The sequence below is a fragment of the Saccostrea cucullata genome, unplaced genomic scaffold (assembly GCF_032062105.1).
Source record: "Saccostrea cucullata isolate Sc308-1 unplaced genomic scaffold, CSIRO_AGI_Scuc_v1 ctg1310, whole genome shotgun sequence".
Taxonomy (NCBI): domain Eukaryota; kingdom Metazoa; phylum Mollusca; class Bivalvia; order Ostreida; family Ostreidae; genus Saccostrea; species Saccostrea cuccullata.
The window spans coordinates 45,372-71,313 of record NW_026927899.1 but is presented as its reverse complement, the minus strand read 5'-3'; the positions used below and the strand labels follow the sequence as shown (position 1 = coordinate 71,313).

General features: G+C 32.6%; 1 protein-coding gene across 1 annotated transcript in view; it reads left to right on the top strand.

Moving 5' to 3' along the window:
- The window catches only part of LOC134275821 (uncharacterized), a 104,160-nt gene that overhangs the window by 53,257 nt on the left and 24,961 nt on the right, over positions 1–25,942 (top strand). The window contains exons 3-8 of the mRNA XM_062758113.1: positions 3,018–3,125; positions 5,394–5,460; positions 5,571–5,809; positions 6,991–7,038; positions 9,776–9,829; positions 24,469–24,612. Coding sequence (XP_062614097.1) covers positions 3,018–3,125; positions 5,394–5,460; positions 5,571–5,809; positions 6,991–7,038; positions 9,776–9,829; positions 24,469–24,612 — 660 coding nt within the window. The remainder of the gene's footprint in view (positions 1–3,017; positions 3,126–5,393; positions 5,461–5,570; positions 5,810–6,990; positions 7,039–9,775; positions 9,830–24,468; positions 24,613–25,942) is intronic.

Sequence of the window (25,942 nt, the reverse complement as noted above, 5' to 3'; positions counted from 1 at the left end):
CTGAGATATAAATACTCCGTATGCAGGTGATGAAGGTATATTGCTGCATAAGTAAGGGAAAATGACGATAGATTCACTTTATGGAAGTAAACATGTTATGTATCTCATAATTTATAAACGAAAAGAACATTCTGATTAACAATCTGTTCAATGCTTAGAAACCTATAATTCTAAGTAACTACTCTCACCCCAATCTCCATACACCAACACTAAAACTTATATGTTTAGTGCACTGATTACATTTTATTTTCAACATAATTAATCAGTCAATTACGTGCAAATCTGTCTTTTGCCTTACGTATTTTGTCTCTTTAAAAGTCTATAATTTTGTCACACAACGATATTGGACAGAATCTTTATCATTTTTGAGTGTTTGTCCGCATGTTGTACATAAACAGAACAAGGCTCGAATAAGGTGCGTTATTAACATATAATTTAAAGTGCATGAAAAATGTGATGAGGAGGAAAGAATAAACACATCGAAATCTTCGAAATTATTCACTTTCGATCCTCAGTCCCCACCATAACTTCTCCCTGATCCCATTTAGGACCTAAAGGCGGCCCCAGCCTATCTGCGTACTGGGGCGTTCGCATAAAAAAATTCTGGTCTGATTTCTGTTCTTCTTGTTCCTTATATTACAATTTTGAAATTGATTTGTTACATAATGCGATACGTAGATGGGTTCGACATTATTAAATCCCCGCTTTAAAAAGCGAAATGATATATAGTAATCGGTATGTCCGTCCATCTGTCTGTCTGTTACGCTTTGGGGTACCAATCTCTTATCCACAACTACTCTTATACCACTGAATGAAGTTTTATGAAACGTTCCTAAGATCTTTATTACATATTGCTATTGTGCAACTTCTATTTTACTCTTTGATCTTACGCATATTCGGGTTTTACATACCAAAACATGGATAGTTCCATTTATACATTTGGAAGGCGGGGGGAATCAGTAAGTGAGCTCTTTGCTCACAGTACCTTTAGTTCTGATCTGATTTACTTTATATTAGTTATATATACAATTAATGAGAAAGCGTAAAAAGATAAAAAATATTTATATAAATTCATTTAAAAAGGAGAAAATGAAAGGGTGGGGTTGTACTTACGGACATTACACCTTTAAATTTATTAGGTGATTTGTATTTTCATTTTACAGGCTTTTTTCACAACTTACATTTTCAAGTAATCTCTTTTTTTCACAACTTACATTTCCAATTAATCTCTTTATTCATATAATAAACTTGTAATTCTTAATAATCTATTTTTATTGACACATCTTAATTGACGTCAATACAGTAACTCCTAAAATAGAGAAACAATATATAACAATAAATAATGAACAAATCAGAATCATTGTATCAGCATGGTCATGGTGAGCGTCATGGACCTTTAAAACAACTGTATAACAAAAGGGAAACACCTTTTTAAAAAATCTAATTAAAAATTTTATGTGAAGTAATCATTTTCATATACCAGTTAAATACTGTCTTTTAGTAATTTTCAATCTTAAGTTGAAAATGATTACATTACAAATCATAAAAGACAAGGAGGTACCTGAATAATTTCAAGAAACCAAAACTGAATCAAGTTATTGTCGAACACATCACCGCAGAATAAGTCGTTCTGGTCTTTCCCAAATCTGAAATGTCAAAATAATATTTACCTATTTCTCTCAGAAGGAAGCTCCAAAACCACTCTATACGTTCGTTATGTGTGATTTTTCCACAAAGAAAACTCCTTTCAACTGAAAATTTATCATTATGGTCTTGACGTCAAAAAATCTGCATGTCTCCAACTGAGGTATTTCCAGTTCCAAGATCAGTCTGTATTCTTTTAGGACAGTCATTTTTACTTTCTGATTGCCTCTAAAAATGACTGGCTATTACTTTAGGATCACTACTGGTTGTCGATGCTTCAAGCCAAATGACATACATTGAAGATCCGTCTATACAGCCACTAATGGCGACGACGTAAGGTTTTAATTTATCATAGGCATCGATATGCCAAACAAAGTTAGGGCCCGGGTTGAGGTATCGTCTTTTCACCAATCTTCCTCTTCTTCTACTCAACACACCCTTTGGATCAAGTAGTCGCAATGGTTTATAAACAACATCCCTCAATGTATAACATGTATATCCAAATCGTTTACATCTAAATAGATCATCGATAACCATGTATGAAACCTGATGTCTCAAACTGAGTGAGAAGGAAACATGCAATGTCGAGAATATCCGAGTGATTTTTACGAAAGTATAATCAAGTATTTGTCAATATCTCTTAAGACTAAATTCAATTCCAAACGTAATATATTTTGATGAGATTGTTTATGTAGTAGATCATTATCAAAAATGCTTTTGCAAAAATATCTTCTTTTATATGGATTTTGAAAAGGCGTAATCACGCCTTTCCAAAAGGCATAATGACGCTTTTTGACTCCAAAAGACATAAAAACCAGTTTTAAAAAGGCATACTAAGGCCTTCTAGAAAGGCATAATAACGAATTTTAGAAAGGCATAATAACGCATTTTGACACCAAAAATCGTAATAACGAGTTTTTGTTTGTGTGTGTGTGTGTGTTATTTTGCCTTTTTTCGCGTTACAACGCCTTTTTTGCGGTATTTTGCCTTTTTTCGCGTTATTACGCCTTTTTGCATTATTACGCCTTTTTGAAAGGCGTTATAACGCCTTTAAATTTTTCTTATAGATTGATCCTAATAGGCTTTCGTAGGTAAAAAAGGGTATTAGAAAAAGAAACGAGTTCATCCGGAATTCGAGCCCGAGACATCTTGCATGTTAAACGAGAGGCATACCACCACCATACATTGTCGGAAATCATGTGCTTGTTGCATGTTTTTACTGAAAGTTCACTTTTAAAATTATTTCATAAAATATTATTCAAATATATTAAATTTTGTATCATAAAAAAGACGTCTATGCTAGTAATTTACGATACAAAAAGTAATGTAACTATTCAATTTTTCTAATAAAGTCTATATCTTTCTCAAAACAGGTACCTGTTTAGTAGTAAATGATGAAGGAATAGTAGATGACGTCAGCTGCCGTAGCTTCACAGAGGGCTGTACAACAACACACTTCAAGAGTTCTGATCTTTATAAGTGTATGTGGGTACATTTTAAAGAAAAATGAACGTGTACTGTTATTTTATGTTCTAACAAAAAAAATTGAGGGGATCTGTACCCCCCTCTTAAGGATATCCAATCCTCAGCCAGGAAGGAGAACTCAAAAAATCAATATTAAATTTGAAATGCATCAAATTGAAGCTTCAAATGATTTTTTTTTTCATGCAACAATTTTCATTTTATCCACCTTAATAAGATTCAATGACTTTTTGAATTCTTAGAAAAACTCTTATAAAAGTTTATATTTGTGCCCCATAAAAGGAGAAAAAAAAATACAGTTTTAGAGAAATTAAATTTTCTTAAATCCAGGCTTACATACCAATGATTATTAGCATGTTATGAAATACGAAATGATTTGTGGTGTCTTGCAATGATAGCAAAATCATTTTACACTATGTACTATAGAATATATGACGGAAATAGCACTAAAAAAACAAATAAGTATAAAAATCATGACAATTTCTTCGAGGCTCTGGATACCTATCGTTTTTAAACCTAAAATATAATTGTTGATCAACTTGCAATTAGAAAATTCATTGCAGATATTCCAACATGCTTTTTTTGCACAAAAATTAGAAATTTTGCAATTTTCCCTTTATAATATGATAAACTGTAATCTTTAATTTTAAAGATATACTGTGGACAAATTAACATAACTTTGTAGATTCAGAGATACTTTTATGAGTTACGGTATTTTGATTACATTGCTGCTAATTCTATAAACCGGAGGATCGGACTACCTTAAACTAAAGGAAAAAGAGAGCATTCGTGGAACTAGAGAGGGGGCACTTTATAAAGGTCAGGCGGGCTATAGGGTTTTATGGTATTAATATTAAATGCAAAAACTCAAAAGCTTTTTGGAATACATGTAACACCTTGAAAGGTACGTTTTACACACCGACAGAGGATAAATAAACTAGTTGCTTTCCTTTAAGAAAAGGACTTCAATACGTGGACCATATGCGTGTTTTTCTAACTAAAATTCAATTAAGAAAATTTCTAGGTGTAGAGAATATTCATGTAAGGTTTGTTCACTTATTCTAAAATTATATGCTACTTATAACTGATCATAGTCTCAAAGCACAAATGTGAAATTTTATCTTTAGTTTTGGCGATATTTAGTTTTGTCAGTTTTAACATGTTTAAAAAATTGGGTTATTTTGACACGTGTAAAACATTTTGACTGGGACTTGACACCTGTTCTGGATTTATACGGAAGAAATTTATCATGGGAAAAATGGAGATCTGATCGATGGTTCACGTGGAGGCCACCTCTATACAACGCAGATTTGTTTTTTATTTTGTCGGAGCACCCACACCCATCCCCAACACACACATTAAAACCCTTGCTACATACCTTGATCAACCAATAATTAGATTGCTGACATATTAAATTATTTTACGAGTCTTGATGCACAAAACTAATGCTGGTGAAAACTTGCTCTAGGTTAAAAGCTTTAAAAGCTACATGTATCTCTGTTCATTGAGTGGCGTTTCTCATTCAAGTTGTTAAGTTACATGTATCTATATACTGTAACTTCTTAAAATGTTTGTACCATAAACTCAATGTTTAGTATAAAAGAATATGTAAAAGAGAGGAAATCGAATCTGCCAATGAATATGCAAATGCGATATGCAGATTTAAAATAGGGCGAATTATACTACGGGCAAGTTACCTAAGGTGCGAACTCTCTAGCATTCGCGTGCATGCGTAGCCTCCTGTCGTTTGCCCAGGGCATCCGGTTTAACTTCGCTTATATATTTACTGCGTGGACCGCAATGACCTTCATCTTCAAACCTTCGGCCTCAAAATCAAAAGGGGCAAAAAGAAATGAGGTTTACAATTTCATAACAAAATCTCAAAGGCTTCTCGAGATATCACATGGAAACGAAGGTGTTAAAACAGTTATTTTTTTATTTTTTACCTTGGCCTTTTGACCCCAAAAAATCCATGGGGATTTTATATACATGTAAGCCATAGGGAATTATGTAAAATTTCACTTTAAAAGCTTAAAGGCTTCTCAAGATATCGGGTGAAACGAAAGTGTTACGGACATGTCAGACATTACAGCAGACAGATGGGCAGCTAAACAGACAGACCAAAATTTATGTTTCCAATTTTCTGCTGGAGACAGTTATGCCCATTTCTGTTACTTTTCTTTCATGCAAAATCAAAGTATCTTCAAATTGTGATAATTCGGATGCATTTTTACTTTATTTATACGTTTATTTGTATATTTAAATAGATCCAGCCTGTCATCAAATTAACAGAAGAGACCGGTGTTTTTATGCGGATCCGAAATGTCCCAAAATGTAAGAAGAACGAAAGAGAGCTTAAAAATTCTCAAATCAACCGTTTGAATTAGTACATAATAATTAAACAGATCCATCTGTTAACGAAATTTTTTCAAATACCTTTTAAGAGATTCAGAGATGACAACAAGAAACCGTAAATTTATGGTAACCAATGCAACAATGAACAACTCTGCAACAACACTTGATTTTTCAAATTCATACGTAATAACAGAAACTGGTCAAATTCCTGCAGGAGCAATAGCGGCCATAACTATAGCATTGTTTTCGACACTTACTATCCTTTTCTTTATATACATGATATACTTGTATAAGAAAAGAAAAGGACAATCATCAATCTCAACCACAGGTACATGTACATACATGTTAATGTTAAATTACAATTGCTGTGGAATTATCACTGTGTATATCATTCCACCTCTTCCTTTCAATTTTCTACATGTATCATTATGTTTGTAATCAGACATTGTAAATTACATGTACATGTAATTGATCGTTTAAGCTTAATTCTCTTGATAATGACAGTGCAGAATCATCCTTGCAATGCCAGGATTCCTGAGTCAGCGCGTTGCAGTTGAAACCCTGGCAAATTTCATTTGATATTTGTGGGCTTGCTTCATTCATCGAGAGACATCATGCAATTAAGGCTTTCATGAACATGTAGATTATATAAACACCATTTATACATATTACACCTCAAATACACTTGTTACGAGTTATTTATCGTATAATGACTTGTTGTGATTGGTTGAGAGATAAGAAAATAATCAAGAATTGTAAATGTTCCGAAAGACATGGCTACAGTCCGCCCATGAATATCTTATGAATTATGCCAGGGGCCCAACTGCAATATGTTTCTCAGGAACCCTAGCTATGGAAGGGATGTGCAGAATTAATTAATATGACATCCTGTTTCAAAAAATATCTATTGTATATAATGAATAAAGAAATTATATGTTTGTTACCTGTTCCAGGCCCGATTAATATGATTCTTATTAAACATTGTGTTTGTTGTCATGATCATGAACAGAAGAAGAGCTTACTTAAGGATATCCGATCCTCATCCAGGAAAGATAACCCAAAAAATTACTATTCAGTCTAGAATGTATCAAAATGAAGCTTAAAAATGATTTTTTTATGCAACAATTTTCATATTTTCTTCATCTTTATAAGATTCAAGATTTTCGGAAGTCTTCGAAAAGGTCTTATAAAAGTTGACATCAAAGTTGGCACTAGTTCTGGTTTTATTCATAAGTACGGAGGAATTGGATCTTCAGTACATTTCCTACATATATGTATATGATGCGTAAAAATTATAATTAATGACAAACGGTGTGCGGTATTGATTTGATTTTGATTCCAAAATTAAGGGATACGTGGACATACATGTATGTTTGTTCCTTTTTCTAATATCCTGGTAGAGAAAAATAGGAACATTCTAAATCAGAACAAATGTACATTTTTCGTAAGCTTCAGCGTATATGTACTAGTATTTTAATTGTGCTCAAGTAGACCACTACAACCTTTCAGATAAAGAAAGTGTTCCTTTGGTAAATTTGAGGGAAGATAACTCCAAAGGTAATAGTATTCTTCTTTAATTTACTTATTGTAAATGAAATGCCATATACATTGTACTAGTAGTTATTTCTCTTTTAAACATGAGAGGCTGGAGGTATTATCTTTACTCTACAAATGTACATGTATCTCTCAATTAGATGTATAGATAACATAAAAATTGATATTTCAACGAATTTTGACCCTGGAAAAGGGATTATATGCCTGCACAGGACAGTTTTTAGATTGAATATGAAGACTTATCAGTGTAGACAGTATTGCATCCAAACACTTTTTTGAGTTTTCTCTTGAGAGAAGACCCAACAGGCCGAATTATGATATTTGACCCCAAGATCTTGATCTAAACGTTGGGTGATTTTTATATATTAATTATAAATCTTTGCTGTAACTTCTTTTTTTAGCTCTACTTGTCAGAGAAGAGATAAGCTTATGCGACAGTAAAGTTTACGTCGTCCGTCTGTTTTCTTTCTGTCTGTCTGTAATCAATTTTAAAAATTATTATCCTTCTCCAGTTTTGTTCTGGTTACAATATAACTTATCACATAAGTTGACTACACTTAATAAGATACTTAATTCTGTGTAACAGTTTTTGATTTCGCTGAACGCTGTTGTTATGGTTTCTAAAATAGAAATTTTTGTTAAATACTCTAAAATTGTTATACTTTCTCCAGATTTCAATGTACCTTGGCTCACAAGTAAACTACATTAGAATACTTAATATTCTGTATCGGTTTATGTTTTGATGAATGTTATTGCCATTGTTGCTAAAAATAAAAAATTATATGAAATTCTTTCAAAATGCTTCTCTAATTAGTTTAAGTCTGATTATTGTATAATGTGGCATGCAAGTACAGTTTGAAGACTACACTGAGATACACAATTGTGTTTTTTTTTTTTTCGTTTTTTAAATATTTTTTGATTGATGTTGCAATTGTACCTACAATTGAAAATTCTGCAAAACCATATAAAAAGACAAGCATATACTCTGACAGTAGCTGTCTTATTTCAATCTTGCGACAGAAGAAAACTAAATCAAGGATTACTATTCTATTTATTGATTTTGAAAAGTTCCGAGTCGAAACTGCAACTTTTCTCTTTCTTTCTTAAAACTTACAAACCAGTAGTCCTACATTCTCGGCAGGGACTTCTGGGTACTAATGTAAAACAGAAATAATGGACATGTTCAATGTTCTTATCAATTGTTTTGTCTTTAAGAACATGAATACTAAATAGATCTTACTATAAAAATAAGAAATAAGAAAATGTGAATTTTTTTGAATACATGTATACGTGTATACTTTAATATAATCCTGATATGAAAAAAGCATCATAATAAATTACAACAAATGTATTTTCCCTCAGCTTTAGGATAGCAGTACTAGATTTTTAATTGAGCTCAAGTAGACCACAATAATTTTTTTTTCAGATGAAAAAAGAGAAGGCGTTCCTTTGGTAAATGGGAGTAAAGATAGCTCCAAAGGTACTAGTAATCAACTCTATTTTTCTTACTACAAAAGAAATGCCAGATACATTGTACCAGTAGTCCCTTCGCTTCTAACCAAGACAGGCGTGTGATGTCATCCTACATCTGTCTTTCAATAAGATGATAGTATCGTTGTCTTAATTACATGCATATATACATAATATAAAATCGATTTATCAGCGAATTTAGCAGAATCAAATTCCAACTCAAAAAGTTTTTATAGTCGTGCACAGTACAATTTGTTGATTGAAATTAAAGTCTGATCTTTGTAGAGAGTATTGCGTACTTACATGCTTGAGTTTCCACTTGAAAGAACAAACACCAGGCTGATTTATGATATTTGACCCCATGATCTTGATCTTAACTTTTAATGCATTAAATATTTAATCTTTTCCGTTAATTCCTTTGAATAGGCTCTACTTGCCAGAGACCAGATGAGCTTATGTGATAGTAGTGTGTCCATCGTTCGTCCATCTGTCTTTGTTTTTTCCTGTCTGTCCGTCCACCTGTCTTTCTTGTTGTCTGTCTGTCTGAAAACATTTTTTCACAATGTTAATCCTCCTCCTACAGATTTCTGACAGATGGTCTGATTGAACTTCGCTTACATGAAGAGTACATAAAGATAAATAATTCTATTTGTTGATGTTAAATTTCTATGAACGGTGTTGTCATGCTTATTAAAAGTAAAAATTTCTTTGAAATACTATCTAAATGCTAGTCTACATTACACATTTTAATCAGAACAACTTTACATTTTCCGTTAGCTTTAGGGTAGATGTACTTGTATTTCAATTGTGCTCAAGTAGATGACTTCAATTCTTTTCAGATGAGGAAACAGATGGTGTTCCTATAATGATAATTGAAAATTCTGTAATATTTTATTAAAGGCTACTTAATCAAAGATCATTATTCTATTTATTACTTTTATAACATTTTAAGTTCCAACTGCTACTTTTCTCTTTCTTTATTATGAATACACACAAGGAGAGCTTCAGTCTCCACAGAGACTTCTTGTTACTATGGTAAAACGGAAATAATGGACATTTATAATTTTCTGATCAGTTTTTTTTTCTCCATGCACATTCATTGAAAAAAATATCTTACTTCAAAAATTGGAAATAAATAAATGAGAAATTTATTAATACATGTATATGTATATACTTTTATATATTTTTGATATGCAAAAGAGCTACATTATTAATCAGAACCAATTTGCACCTTCCTTCAGCTTTAGGATAGATGTTCTATCTTTTTTAGATGAAGAACGAGAGATGATTCCTTTGGTAAACGAGAGGAAAGATATCTCCAAAGGTAATAGCTATATAGTAATCTGCTGTATTTTACTTACTACAAGAAAAAGCCAGATACATTGTATCAGTAGTCATTTCTTTTCTAACCAAAAGAGGCTTTCGATATCATCCTTCATCTTCCTATCGATTAAATTGATTATATCATTGTTTCAATTAGATGTATAGATGATTTAAATTTTTTTATTTTTTTTTAATCTTTACCGTAATTTCTTTTTTAACTATCTACTTGTCGGAGAACAGATGAGCTAATAGGATAGTAATGTGTCCATCGTCCGTCCATCTGTCTTTTTTTTTGTCTGCTTGTCCGTCTGTAAACATTTTTTCAAAATGTTACTCCTCCTGCAGTTTTGGTCTGGTTTTCATATAACTTCGCTCATAGGTAGGCTACACTAAGATACAAAATTCTGAATATCGGTTTTTAATTTCGGCGAAAAGTGTTGTCATACCTATTAAAAGTAGAAATTTCTGTGAAATACTTTCAAAATGCTACTCCTCCTCAAGTTTTTGTCTGATTTCAAGTAACTTGGCACACAAGTAGACTACAATGAAAACAGCATTTTTTGGATCGGTTTAGATGTCAATAAACGGTGTTGCTATGGTTGCTAATGATAAAAATTTCTGTGAAAAACTTTCAAAATCCTTCCACAAACACAGATTAAGTCATTATAACGTGGCATGCAGGTACAGTTTGTAGACTACACTGGATATACAATAATTATTGTCTTTTTGTGTTTTCTATTTTGTTTATTAAGGGGGATGTACGGCCACCTTTAGTGCAGTGAGAAAAAAAATGTAAACATTCCTTCAAATGGATAAAATACATTATATTTTGATCAAATTTTATGTCCTTATGATAAAGATACAATAAATATGCATAACTGAATGCATGTTGTGCATATATAATCTATACTTTTGCAGAAAAATGCTTTTGATATGCTCCTTAGAACTGCGCAGCTACAGAATTCAGCAGACGCTAACAAAAAAAATACTATTGTAAACTATAGTTAACTATAGTTTACTATAGTTTACTATAGTAAATCAAAGTTCCAAAGTTTTCACCATAGTAAATCAAAGTTCCAAAGTTTTCACCAAAGTAAATCAAAGTTCCAAAGTTTTCACCAAAGTAAATCAAAGTTCCAAAGTTTTCGCCATAGTAAATCAAAGTTCCAAAGTTTTTTCCATAGTAAATCAAAGTTCCAAAGTTTTTTTTCCATAGTAAATCAAAGTTCCAAAGTTTTTACTACAGTAAATTAAAGTATATAAGTTTTTGTACGTTTTTTACTAATTTTTAAAATTATTTATCTGTTTTAAGGGTAATTATTTTGGTTTGTTTGGGCTGATGTATGATGTTCATCTCAATTTAAATATGCTAAGTATTTAATATACATACAATATTTACATTGAAAGGTAGAAAAACCATGTTGACTTGAGTTAATAAAGCAAATATTTTGATTCTAATTGACGGAATTTTTATCTTATAATAATTTTTTCCCCATAATTGATGATAAATATTGCTTTTTTATCGGTGCTAGTACAATTTTTTTTATTAAAATTCATTTCTTGTACTTTGTTCTTTTGGCGGAGGGGTCGGGTTTTTCTAACGTTCATTTGAGCTTCAATAAATCTTATTCTTAACATTTCATAAAATGTACAGAATGAGAAGCAAAACCATTATTCCACGGGTTTTATAGTACTTAATCAAAGTTCCAAAGTTTTCACCATAGTAAATCAAAGTTCCAAAGTTTTCACCAAAGTAAATCAAAGTTCCAAAGTTTTCACCAAAGTAAATCAAAGTTCCAAAGTTTTTACCATAGTAAATCAAAGTTCCAAAGTTTTCACCATAGTAAATCAAAGTTTCAAAGTTTTCACCATAGTAAATCAAAGTTCCAAAGTTTTCGCCATAGTAAATCAAAGTTCCAAAGTTTTCACCATAGTAAATCAAAGTTCCAAAGTTTTCGCCATAGTAAATCAAAGTTCCAAAGTTTTAACTTTGGTACTATAGTTAACTATAGTAAACTATAGTTAACTATAGTTTACTATAGTATTTTTTTGTTAGGGGAGCCTTAAAAATCCAAAAAAATACGCAAACTGTGCATTAATGTTCTCTCTACAACCATTTGTTGAGAAAATGTCCAAATTTTGCACTTTTAAAGGATAATTTTAAGTTCGAAACAAGATATCGTTGTTTTCAAAAAGAGTGAAAAGAACCATGAAAGTAGTTCATGGATAGCAGCACGTGGTCTATTTTTAGCACAGAATTTTGTTTTCCAGACCTCTTCTTAATATGGAGGGACATAAAAATCTTTAAATGTAGAAGAGAATTACAGTTGCAAAATATTTCAAATAGTATGAACACTTTTAAAAGAGGATATGTGTTAGAGTGTGGCTTGAAGTAATTGGAAGTAATTTATTTAGTATTATTATCGAACAGTTGTTAAATAGTGTACATATTGATATAAACTCTTTGATTCCAGGTAAGGAAAAATGAGCACCATCAAAGTTAAGAATTAAGAGTTTGTAAGTTTGCCACAGATAACATAATATCTATCAAAATTTTAATTATCACCAATGAAAAAAACTAAGAAATTAAACACATAAAATCGATATGAATGACCTTGTTTTAGTACCTACTAGTACGAGGTGTGATCAAAAAGTTCGCTAACTATCTCTACAAAACCACAATTCAGATTAGAAACAAATTTGGTGAACACATAGCCAGACACAAGTTCTATAAATAACATATGCTGAATAAAGTTTTTCTTACAATGTGAAAATGATGTCATTATGCAGGTACTTGTGACGAAAAATGGTTGTCTCTGTGGAACTCGTTCAACAAACGATTTAAAAATATTTATGGTATATCATAAACATGTCTTTGAGGTAGCATATAAGAATTTGTTCACAGTTTATTAAGACAAATGACTTCCTCTTAATTCAATCAATGATTGGATAGATCGTTTTAGTGAAGGAAGGCAGATGGTTAAATATGATACTTGTTATGTGAAAGCAAGTTTGAAAAGGGATGTGTTTTTAATTTATAAGTGAGAAAAAATTCCTAAACATTTAAACATGTTTGTAGACGGAAGAAAAAAAAAATCGTGTAATGAAGTGTAAAAAAAAATTGAGTCGGGGGCGCCATTTCTAGGCAATAGATCGGGAGAGAGGGCAACCAAATATTTTTATAACAAATGGTCTTATAAGGTTAGTACATGTTCCATCACATATTTAGTAATGCGAATTTTTTTAATCTTTAGCACTATTTTGAAAAACAAACGTAGGATTTTCGGGGGGGGGGGGTTAACCTCTCATTTTTATTTATTTATTTTTTGCAATGATAACCATAGCATATGCAATGGACCTTTCTTTGCAAACACTGTGCTTGCTTCTAAGTTTCAAAGAAGCAAATCAATATATTTTATCAAGCTTCGTACATGTGTATGTTCAATGAGCGAGAGCTCACAACGTTGTTAACATAAGGAGACATGATGCGTTTTTATGTCCAAACATTACTCCATACAATGTATAGTTCATTGCAAACAATCTAGCTATTTATGTGAGGTGTCTGAAGGAAATCCTCTAGCAGCCTATTTATTCTATCTAACTGCTAAACAAAATAGACATATGTACCAACTTTTCGAATGTAAGACATGTAATTACAATTTGTTTTTCATGCACCGTATACTGTTTAACATTTTCAAATGAAATGCTAAGCATCCTCCTTGCAGTGCCCCATTTGAAAATAACTTTTATCGCCACAGAAAAAAAGACCCGACGTAAACACATATGTTTAGGGCATATTTTATCTTTTTTCTTGAGTTTTAAAAAACCAACAAATTATCAAGACTTCTTCCATGAAAAATTAAATATAATCATAGTAATAAACGAATCTATCCACGGCAGATATATGCACATGCAAACCACGTGCTCAGTGGAATGATCTTATCGAGGAAATTCGAGATATAAACAGAACAGTTTTTCCCGATTTGCTGGAGTGGGGTTAAAATCGAGTTTTTTCATTAATCAGACGATGCGATGCAACAAATAAAAGTAGTAAGTAATATAACCTAATGAATATTACTTAGTTATTTCTTGTCTTGATGTTATTATTGTCGTATTTATTCTAAAATCAATGTTATTCGAACTCTGTGTGACAGAGGAATGGCGGACGAAATAAACACATGGCCTCAGGCAGACACCGATATGAAAAATTATAATTTTCAAGAATTATTGATAATAACAAGAAAAAAGCGAAACAAATGGTTGTAGCCATATTATGTATGAATCAAACAAACACCACTTTCAATGCATTTTTCATCTCGTGAATGCTGTATAGCAGCGCAGTTCTAACATAATTAATTTCCTTCTAATTAAAACAAAATACACCTAATTATTTACTAATTTTGGTCTCTAACAGTAGGTAATTGGTGCATTAGCACTTTGAGTAACTTTGGGCTAGTTTAGAAGAGTATTAAGCACATTCTTGGTATTTCTTATTTTACACCAGATTAGATCTAATATGGCTTGTACATCCCCCTTAATGATGCCACTATACATGTACCTAAAATTGAAAATTCTGTAAAATCTTATTAAAGGCTACTCATGTCCACATACAGTAATAGTATTATTACAATGTTGCCACAAAAGGAGACTTAATCAAAGATCATTATACTATTTGTTACTTTTATAAAATTTCAAGTCCCGACTGCTATTTTTCTCTTTCTTTGTCATAAATACAAATAAGGAGAGCTTCAGTCTCGACAGAGACTTCTGGTTACTATTGAAACACAGACATAATGGATATCTATAATATTTTTATCATTTTTTTTTCTGTATGCACATTCAATGAAAAAAGATCTTACTTCAAAAATTGGGCATAACAATATGTAGAATTTTTTAATACATGAATACGTGTATACTTGAATATATTTTTGATTAGTCCGAAAAATCTGACGTTTTTCTGGCTTTTGTACGATTTTCAGATTTTACATGCCAGGAAAACGTCAGAACCGGCGCCATTACGAAAACCGGGAATTTCACCGTCTCCACTCGAAGTTGATTTTCTATACTTGGGAACCGAATTAGATGCCGAAATCACAATTGATCAATGGCACAAGTCTCCTAGAACCCACAAATATCGATGAATAGAAATTACCACTCCAAATTCCGATTCAGAACTTGCACGATTTTAAAATGCACGAAATGAAAACAAATCTAAACAGTCAGATAAAATGTGTTCATCGGATTATATTATTTCATAAACAGTACATAAAAACAATGTTGATGTGTACTAAAGGTGTAGTACTATTGATAAAATGTGAATTCAGCATTTAATTGGGTTAAGAAGTATCGAAAATCAACCTCTGAATGCCGCCTCCGGTTGTAGGCGGCGATTTCCCAGTTTTTGTAATGGCGCCGGTTCTGACGTTTTCCTGGCATGTAAAATATCAAAATCGTAAAAAAGCCAGAGTAACGTAAGATTTTTCGGACTAATTTTTGATATGCAAAAGAGCTACATTATTAATTAGAACCAATTTGCATTTTCCTGCAACTTTAGGGTAGATGTTCTAGAAATTTAATTGTGCTCATGTAGACCACAACGACTTTTTCAGATGAAAAAAGAGAAATAGTTCCTTTGGTAAATGAGAGTAAAAATAGCCCCAAAGGTACTAGAAATCTGCTATATTTTACTTACTACAAAAAAGCCAGATACATTGTATCAGTAGTCATTTCTTTTCTAACCAAAAGAGGCTGGCGATATCATCCTCCATCTTTCATTAAATTAAATGATTGTACGAGGATTCTCCCAACAAGTCGTAAACAGGGAACATAGTTTATTTTCTTTTTGCTTGATTAAATTTCTTTTCTTGTCATAGCAAAGGAAAACCTTTTATGATCATGTATTTCACGTTTCAGGACGATACCACACAAGAAAACTATGAACAAATAAAGAAACATTTTCAGTGTGCATCGGTGCACGAAAGCAAGCGTAATTTACCTCCCTCATAACGCCATGGTCCCTTTTTCTGCTTCACATGAGGCATCCACATGAATTTTTTTTATAGTGAAAAACCACTATTGACTAAGGGAATATTTTAAATTCACTACTGTCCGTTTTCTTAAGCAGATTCGAGTTTTAGTCAAAATAATTTAGTTGAAAGATCACCTTACATTTTAGGCAGCAGAATACACCTTGTCTGACGACGTTCATGGACCAGAATCTTCCAAAATGTATGCATTAACGACGTTCGATCCTGATATTAAAAGTCTTAAACTTTTTTTGCCAAGTATGATTTTAGTTTTTACATACATAGCTTAATTAAATTTCAAATCCAAAAATGGGGGTCAATATGCTTCTTTTAGCGCTACAGAGCACTGAAATTTGTGTTTTAATTAAAAATTACATCTTCGACGCTTTCCCTTCAATATTTTAATCCAATTAAAGCATGAAAGAAAATGAACTCTAAGTATGTTTAAGAAAAGACACTTAAAAATTGTGACTAAGAAAAAGTTTCAAATTGCTTCGCATAATCAATTATTTGACCTTTTGCACTAATAAAATGTTATTTTTCCGGCATTGAAAATATAATAGGCAAGAAAAGTATTTTAAAGTCTTAAACTTTTTCTGATTTTAAGCAAATAGGTCAAAGTTATCTTGAATATTTAGAAAAGAACTTCAAAAGTGGGGGCATTTTCAGATATTACCAAAAAAGTGTAAATTTTACGTTAAAATTGGCTCAGTTTTTCCCCATATTTTCAGAATATATTTACTATATTTGTCACACTTTGCTGATAGAATTCATAAGAAATAATTAAATAGATATTTCAGAACCAGCATAGCATATTTCACTGCAAAAAACAGCTTTGTATGCAACCAGCATGGAAAAATAGGCATCCAAAATTAACAGTACTGTCATAGTTCAAATGGAAAAAAAACTGACCATTTTCGTCTAAAAAACCTTCCGCCACAAAATATAGTCCCTAGCTTAATTCTACTTGAATGGAATTTAATCACGGTTTTTTCATTGAATATAGTTTATTTTGCATTGTAGAATGCAGTTTTATTGTTAGAACCTAAAAATGATGCTAAATTTTATGAATAAAGGACCTGCGCGAAATACGCTCAAAATATCAGGATCGACCGTCCTTAAACAATCAGTACTCTACTTTAATGCAATAATTGTTGTTTTTTTTAGATATATAGGATTGATTGATTTTATATTGTTTAACGCCAAGTCGGCAATATTTCAGCCATATTTTGGCGGGAGGATATATAGGAAAAACTATCTTTGAATCTCATACTATAAAAACACAACTTTTCTATTAAAATATAGTGTGTAGTATCCTTTTGGTACTCTTTTTCCCCGTCTCTGATGAATATAAAACGTACCAAAACAATTTGTTACATTTCCGTGCGACGGGTACGCATTCGACAACATCATTTTCATCAATGTCAATTCGAACAACACTTTGAAAATCATGTTACCAGTCGTGTGTTTCTAAAGCTATTTATATGAAAATTTGACTTATTATTAAGATTTTGATTATGATTTCGGTGATTTGAATGTTAGTAAATTTTTTACATAGAACCAAAGAAATTAATCAAATGTTATAGTTATATACATAATTTTTTCTGAATTTGGGTCGTTTGCCGACAGCCCATATCGGCCTTCATATATATCGTCCCAATATAATTAATATGAAAGATATATATTTAAGAATTCACAATTTTAAAGAACATTGAATGTGTTATGTCTATGCAAAATTTGGTAAGTATTGAATGCGTGTTAAAAAATTATTAACACCGTCTACGACTTTTTGAGATAACCCTCGTATCTTTGTCTCAATTAGATGCACAGATAATATATAAAAAAAAGATTTTTCAACGAAATTGACAGAGTGGAAATCCAACCCTCAAAAAGTGATAATAGTCGAACGCATCAATAATTTTAAATTTAAAAAATGATTCGTGTAGACGGTATTGCATCCTTACATTTTGAGTTTTCACTTGAAAGAACACCCAACAGGCTGAATTATGATATTTGAAACCATGATCTTGATCTTTACGTTGGATGCGTTTTCATATAATTTTCAATCTTTGCATTAACTTTTGTGAAACAGAATTGACTGACATGTAATTTTTTTTATCATCTAACATTTTTTGTTTTCTTTAATATGAATAGAAACAGATATGTCATAAATATTTGGGAATTACTGAGGAAATAAGGCATGATTTGTAAACATCTATCGGGATATAAATACGGGTTTGTCACGAGATTAAATTTCATAAAGGTTTTATAATGAATTTAATCTCGTATTAACCCGTATTTATAGCCCGGTAGATGTTTTAAAATGAAACCTTATTACTAATATTTACATTTGTGACTAATTCACAGTTAATGCATTATTTTTCAAACCCAACGGCATGTATGTAATCCACTGAACGTGCGTCGACCCTTTACTACTTTACTTAAGGTAGCTAAGGACGCCTGACCCCCCAAAACATGTCAATAGATTTTGTTGAATTTTTCACACGTCGTAAAGGAATGTGTGATGAGCACTTGGTGGAAATATGAACATAACATTATGGATAAATTACGGAACCAGGAGGAAATGAATTAACTCCACTTTCCAGTCACTCTTAAAATCAAAATACAACACATATATTACCCATAAAAATTAAGAAGGCAATAGGCATTCAATATTAAAAATTATTTTCAAAAAATATGGATACAATTAACTTTTCAAACAATGAATTGTCTGAACATAGATAAATTAATAGAATACTGCATGTAAAACATTTTGAATTTCACAAAATTGACCCTTTTCATGTACACAAATTTGACACTTTTTAAATTCTAAAAAAATCTGTCCAATAGAATTTTTATATTTAATAATTATATGAAAGATTTGTCTAATACTATTCTCCACCCAAAAAAATCTTGTTCACATTGAGGGCTAATAAGGGAACCGAATGGCCCACAAACTACCCCCCATGAAAATAAGACTAATGATTGGCGTGCAATTTAAAAGAAATTGCACAACAAATTAGGAAATAAACAATTGAAAAAATAAGTGAGAAGAACAAATTAATTTTTAATAAATGATTTAAGAAAATAGCTTTGTGATATTAGGAGAAATAAAAAATTTTGAGTAAAGACATGAAAATTTAACTCCCCTCACTATAAAAACAATATTGAAATAATCCAAAAAAAATGTTAAATACATGTGTGGGCTTTAATTTAAAACTTATACCTAAACAAAAAAGATTTCTAAAATTATATTTCAACAATAGATTACTTGTACAGAAATGTAATTTTAAAAGAAAACACATTTGGAATAAAACATTCCATCATGAACCCTTTTGATTACTTTCATTGCAAACAAATTCATTATTTTCTTATATGTATACGCTAGATCTACAAAAAATAAGTTCAAATTGATTTTAAAAAAATAACATTATAATGGGGGGAGCACAATGGGGAATCAAAGTTTTACATAGAAATATATAGGAAAAATCTTATCAAGAACCACTGGGCCAGAAAAGCAGAAACTTATGTGGAAGCATCCTGTGATAGTGTAAATTCTAAATCTTTATAATAATGACACCCAGGGGTAGGACGGGGCCAAAATGGGAAATCAAATTTTACAATGTTGAATCAAAGCATCCTATGGTAGTATAGATTTCAAATCGTTAAAAATTATGATAAGTAGGGTAAGGTGGGGTCACAATATGTATTGCAAGCGGAAAATCTGGTAAAGAACGGAATGGTCAAAGCTTCTCAGGAGAGCGATGTGGCCCATGGGCCTCTTGTTGTATAAATACATTTAAAATTCCATTTACTTTTACTTTATCTTAGAAAACATTGAATTGCCACGCAGGTAAATAAATAAATATTTATGTCGAAAATAAAAACATAAAATTCCGGAGATGAGAACAAAAAATATCGACAATGCAATGCATAATCCCGGAAATAAAATGCAGCGTTCCTGGACCTATAAAAAACAGCCTGACCAATATTCGACGATGCAGCAGTAGACTAGTAATTTGAATAAAGCTTTGAATTTCATCAGATCAATGGACATGTAAAGTAGTACACTGTGTCCCACCTTGTCAATTTTTTTACAAGTGAAATAAGCAAAAATTTTCTGCCCAAGTCTTCTTGGAGTTGGAAATAAAAAAAAATAATAATCTGTCCTTCATTGGCATAAAATTAACAAATCTTAGACATGTAAAATTTGCCTCTCCCAACCATCAAATAAATGGTTGTTCCTTACATGCTTTGAATTTACTTGGGTTCATCATGCTGATTTATGATACAAGATTCCTTTGACGCATACCCCCACTTTTATATTGAGACTTGTGTTGCACAAGTCATAAATAAAAGCAGGGGTTATAGTCAGAGGAATCTCGGAATTACAATGACAGAACTGATACGGATTGTATGTCATGTTAATATTTTGACTTACCAAGATTTACGTTTCAGTTGATATCAACAGTGATTAAAGGCCTCTCTATCGTATTTCTTTCCCTTTGGAAAAGTGTTTTGAATTTAGAAATGGCACAGTACTTATAATCAGTCATATTTAGGTCCAATATATAGAAAAATATAAAGTACCAAATCACCAACGCTTTCAAAGTTGGTAAAAATGCAAACGATTGGCTTCATCTCCTTTCCTATCATAATTACCTGTTAGAGTTAACAATAGCTAGTCATTCCCGGAATTTCTTACCACCGCCGTAAGAGCAACAAACCTACAAATCCTGTTAATGATTCTAGAAATGATAAGTCCTCAGCGTCTAACAGACAATTTATTCCATTCGTACCAGATTTTTCTGAGACTGTTAACACAGATATCGTACCTGAGGTAAATTCCTAAGCATATTTGTCGAGACGTGAAGTCGATGCGATGTTTGAAAGAAGATTTTCAGCATTTGAAAATAAAATTATCAATCTTCTCTCTGTCAGTACTAAATATTCTTCGGCAAATAAAAATGCCGAATTCAGTGAGCCCCCGTTAAATGTAATGGTCGATGATGATGATACTTGCAGTCATTTAGATACATCGTCCCCAGACAAACGCGGCACATGGCAGAGTGAACGTACTTGCATAAGTTCTAGAAATGTTCCTTATGTACCTGACAATGTAAACATAACAGTTGATGCGCCTCTGCATGGCAATACAGCAGAGGAAGATGAGGAATTAGAATCGGTCCCCAAATCTTGGGAAAGTATGATTCACAATGGGAAAAATATTCTGGGCATTGAAACAAAAGAGCCTTAAAGCTGACATGAACTCTTAAAAGGCATCATTTTTCATCTTTGTACGACTTACTACATTCCTTTACGCCTTTGTCCGCCATATTTCTTCGATTCCGCCATATTTAATCGAACATTTTTGGCCACCTGTACCTGCTATATATAGCCTTTTAGAACTGTTCCACTTGAGTGATTTTCTATCCTGGCTGTCGACATGTGCACATCTCCGATAACATAGTTTTAAGAAGTCCATAAACTGACCATGCAATACATGGTTGAAAAGTAAAAATTCAACAAAAACTTTAACTATACCGAGAATTAAATTATTATTGAATGCATTTGCTGCAATATAGAAAATACACTTACACGGAAAATATTCAAGTAGAGCAAAAATTCCATGCAGATCAGTCGAGAAAACGCGTCAAACGCAGTGATAGAAATATTTACCTGAATACTGCTATCGTTACAGGGATATGCACATGTCGAAAGAATTATCCTATTTTACTTTTATTGAAAAATGCATCTCAGAAATCATGTAATCCATTGCTAACTCAACAGTAAAAAACTGCTTGGACACACATGGTCCATGCCGATCATTTTATTTGGTCAGGGAAAATATCAAAGGTTGAAAGCGCCGTGGGGTTGACTGAAGAAAATGCAAATAATTTTTTTTTTCAAGAATAAACATTACTCTTGTCTGTAAATGGTGTAAATAAAATTTTTGAAAACATGGTTTAACTTCATCAAATTTATAATAAAGCATGCATTATTACGAATAATTCAACTTTTGAAGATATGAAGATATTTTCCTGTGAAAGGGGGGGGGGGCGTAATAAAACATGCATAACACTCTCATAAAAACATTTTAAGAAAAACGCCTGAAACAGATCGGATTTCTTTATGATCAAATATAATCAAATAAATACTGTGTATTGGCTTTATTAGTCTTACATGTGATATAATTTGATTTAAAGTTATTTATAATTTTATGCACAATGAAAGAAAAAGTGAGTAAATTCACATACCCCACGCTCCCACAAAAGTCGAAGTGCTGAAATTCATAGAAAAAATAAAGGAATCGAAATTTCCTTGTAATATGCACATCTATACACATTGTGTCCTAATTATCTGCTTAGTTTGACGAAATTGTATGCACCGATTTATGAGGAATTGTGCTGACAAACTGCTCATCTTTATATTCAAGATATGGCCAAAATCTAAATGTAAAAGTTCGGAAATTTCCGAAAAAATAAAGATTTCGGAATTTCCAGGTGATGTACAAATACAGACACATTGACTCCTATGAATATCAGCATAGTTCAACAAAACTCTGTGCATTAGTTTATAAGACGTTGCGCTGACACCCCCCCCCCCAAAAAAAAAGGCTGACTGATGGGTCCAAAACATTATACCTCACGCAACTTGTTGCGAGGGGTATAATAAACGAGTTTGATTTTGTGGTACAATGATAATGAAAATAGAATTTAATGTGAATTAAATTTCTAGACATAAATAATTAATAATTACTAGAAAAAGCAGATAAAAAGAGAGAGGAAACCCCCCGTGAGAATTCCACATTCTACCTACAATTAGCTTTTTAAAAATTCTCTTGTTTGTTGTCCAGGTTCAGCATTTAAGTGTCAGAACCGGGGGGGGGGGCTTTTTTTTTTTTATATAAATATATATTTATTATAGACATTGAATTTTGCTTCGTAGGTTTCGCCCCCCCCCCCCCCCCCCCCCCGCTTTTCACAGACAAGTCGCAGTTTAAGTTAAAAAAGAGGATAGTGTTGGTGTTTTGAGAAAAAAATTGTTACTGAAGTTCGGATTATTCTGGTTATTTGCTTTTAAGATTTGAAGTAATTAAATAATTGCCGTACATCAAATTACTTGGTTTAGATTTGAGATTAGTCTACAATTATCAGTTATAATTGACAAATGAATTTTGCAAGGCAAACCAACTGCAGACTATGTACATGACTTTGTATATAATGTATATTAGAACTACATGTAGATAAACAATTCACAATTATAGCTTATGAACAGCAGTTATAACCCCCCCCCCCCCCTTTCAGCCGCGCAAATACCAAATAACTTCTCCTTCCACTTGTGATATTTTCCCTGACCAAAATCTGATTAGCACGGACTAGGAGTATCCACGTGCTTGTCTGTACGGAGTAATGACAGTGTGTTTACTATTGAGCTTTTACGGAGTTTATGTCTTTTTTGTGATGCATATTTCAATAAATAGAATTCAGGGTGTATATCACTTGACTTGTGCACATCTTCGAACCGATGCAGTAACCTTTTTACCAGGTATGGGTACGTTTACAGCGTTCGAGGCGTTTTTTCGATATGAACCAATTGCATAGGGGCTGCAAATCAAAGACGTTGGTTTTTTTTGCGCCATTCAAATAATAATAATTTCAAAATTTATTGCAGATTTTACTGCTTTTTATTTCTGCATAAATTGGCGCACTGTAAAAATGCGTACTCTTGCATTTAAATTTCTCACCAAACTTGCATTTTTTTCTTTTGATTCAAATCAATAATTATTCAGAAATATGATTATTATTTTGTTTATTGTGGTTTAGAAATGTCTTGATTTCCTTATGTGATTTCATATATGCTTTACCATCGGAGATGTGCACAAGTCGATACCCAAACCAAAAAATTATTGAACTGTAACGAGCGCATTGGGGTATACATCGTTACAATGAGACAAGGTATCTGAAAGAAATATGGCGGAATACGGCTATCGTTGGTACATGTATGAAACAAGTCGTACATAGATGAAAATGTTGCGTTTTTGAGAATTCATGCCAGCTTTAAGAAATGTCTAGGAAACCTTATCTATCTCTGTCATTCTCTGGCCTGCCGTCAAGTAAAAACAATCTGATTGCCCTAGTTTACCAGCAGATGGTATTAATATATTAAATGCTTGGAAGGAGGCTGAAGAGCCATTGCCAAAAATAGTATCCATCAAAAATCGTCACAAATATCAGTATAGATGGCCAGATGAAGACTTTGACAAGATAGGAAAGAGTCCATATATAGATGCAACAGTTAGTCCTTATATCAGTACCAATAAAGGGTAAAAAAATCATCATGGTCCTAGAGAACTATTTTCATCTGAACGCAAGGCTAACTCAGTTTTGTCATCCATTGATCAAAGTTTAAGTTTCCAACAGAGAGCTGAGTCTCACGCTTCTCTGGTTTTATCAGCCTTGTCAAAAACACTGAAAGGTGAATCTGAAATTTCAGATGAAGTGTTATCTCAGTTATTAAATGGACTGTCAAATGCTATTGTAGACGGTTAGAGCATCATTACGCTGTGTGCTTACTAGACGCAATATTCATATAGATGCTATGAATATTCCAGATTCGGCTGCCGAAAATGAACTCGTAAAATTGTCCTTGGAAGGGGACAAGTTGTTTGCTGGTCAAGTTCAGGAAATACCTCACAAGGCATCAGAGATGATGCGTGATGTACGAGAAACATCTCAAGCCTATGGCATACAAAACAGTGGGCAGAAACGCCCTTTACAGCTGCTCAAAAAGTCAAATCCATGAAGAAATATTTTTCAAGAATTTTTTTTTTAATTATTTTAAAACCGCACGATAAAATTGTTGCGTTTTTCCTCCCCTTTTCAGGTCCGTAGGAATCAAGTTAACATGGGAGGATCAGTGGGCAAAAAGCACATTTTTTACACCCCCCCCCCCTCCCAAAGAGACTTAACTGTTGAGCGGAACCTAACAATCCTTGATTTCTTTTCTTAAGTATTTACAGACAAAATGATTGAGGAGACACAATTGGAAATTGCTTTAATTTAATTGGAATAGAATACATTAGGACACATCTCCCTGTCAACTGAACTGGCCTGGGGCCATAAAACTTTGATAAGCTCGCTTTCCATCTCCCTTTTTTAGCTCACCTGAGCTGAAGGCTCAAGTGAGCTTTCCTGATCAAAATTTGTCCCTCGTCTGTCGTTGTCGTTGTCGTCGTTGTTGTCGTTGTAAACTTTTCACATTTTCAACTTCTCCTCAAGAACCACTGGGCCAATTTTAACCAAACTTGCCACAAAGTATCCATAGGTAATGGGGATTCAAGTTTTTTTCAAATGAAGGGCCACGCCCTTTTCCAAGGGGAGATAATCGTGAATTTGTTAAAAATTAATGGCATTTTTAAAAAATCTTCTTCTCCAGAACTGCTGGGCCAGGAAAGATGAAACTCATGTGAAAGCATCCTCAGGTAGTGTTGATTCAAATTCGTTCAAATCATGACCTGCGGGGCAAGGGTGGGGCCAAAATGGCCGACCCAAGTTTTACATAGGAATATATAGGAAAAATCTTTAAAAATCTTCATCTCCAGAACCACTGGGCTAGGAAAGATCAAACTCATGTGGAAGCATCCTCAGGTAGTGTAGATTCAAGTTTGTTCAAATTATGACCCCCAGGGCAAGGGTGGGGCCAAAATGGCCGACCCAAGTTTTACATAGGAATATATAGGAAAAATCTTTAAAAATCTTCATCTCCAGAACCACTGGGCTAGGAAAGATCAAACTCATGTGGAATCATCCTCAGGTAGTGTAGATTCAAGTTTGTTCAAATCATGACCCCCGGGGCAAGGGTGGGGCCAAAATGGCCGACCCAAGTTTTACATAGGAATATAAAGGAAAAATCTCTAAAAATCTTCTTCTCCAGAACCACTGGGCCAGGAAAATGAAACTCATGTGGAATCATCCTCAGGTAGTGTAGATTCAAATTTGTTCAAATCATGACCCCCGGGGCAAGGATGGGGCCAAAATGGCCTACCCATGTTTTACATAGGAATTTAAAAATTTTATGATTCTGTA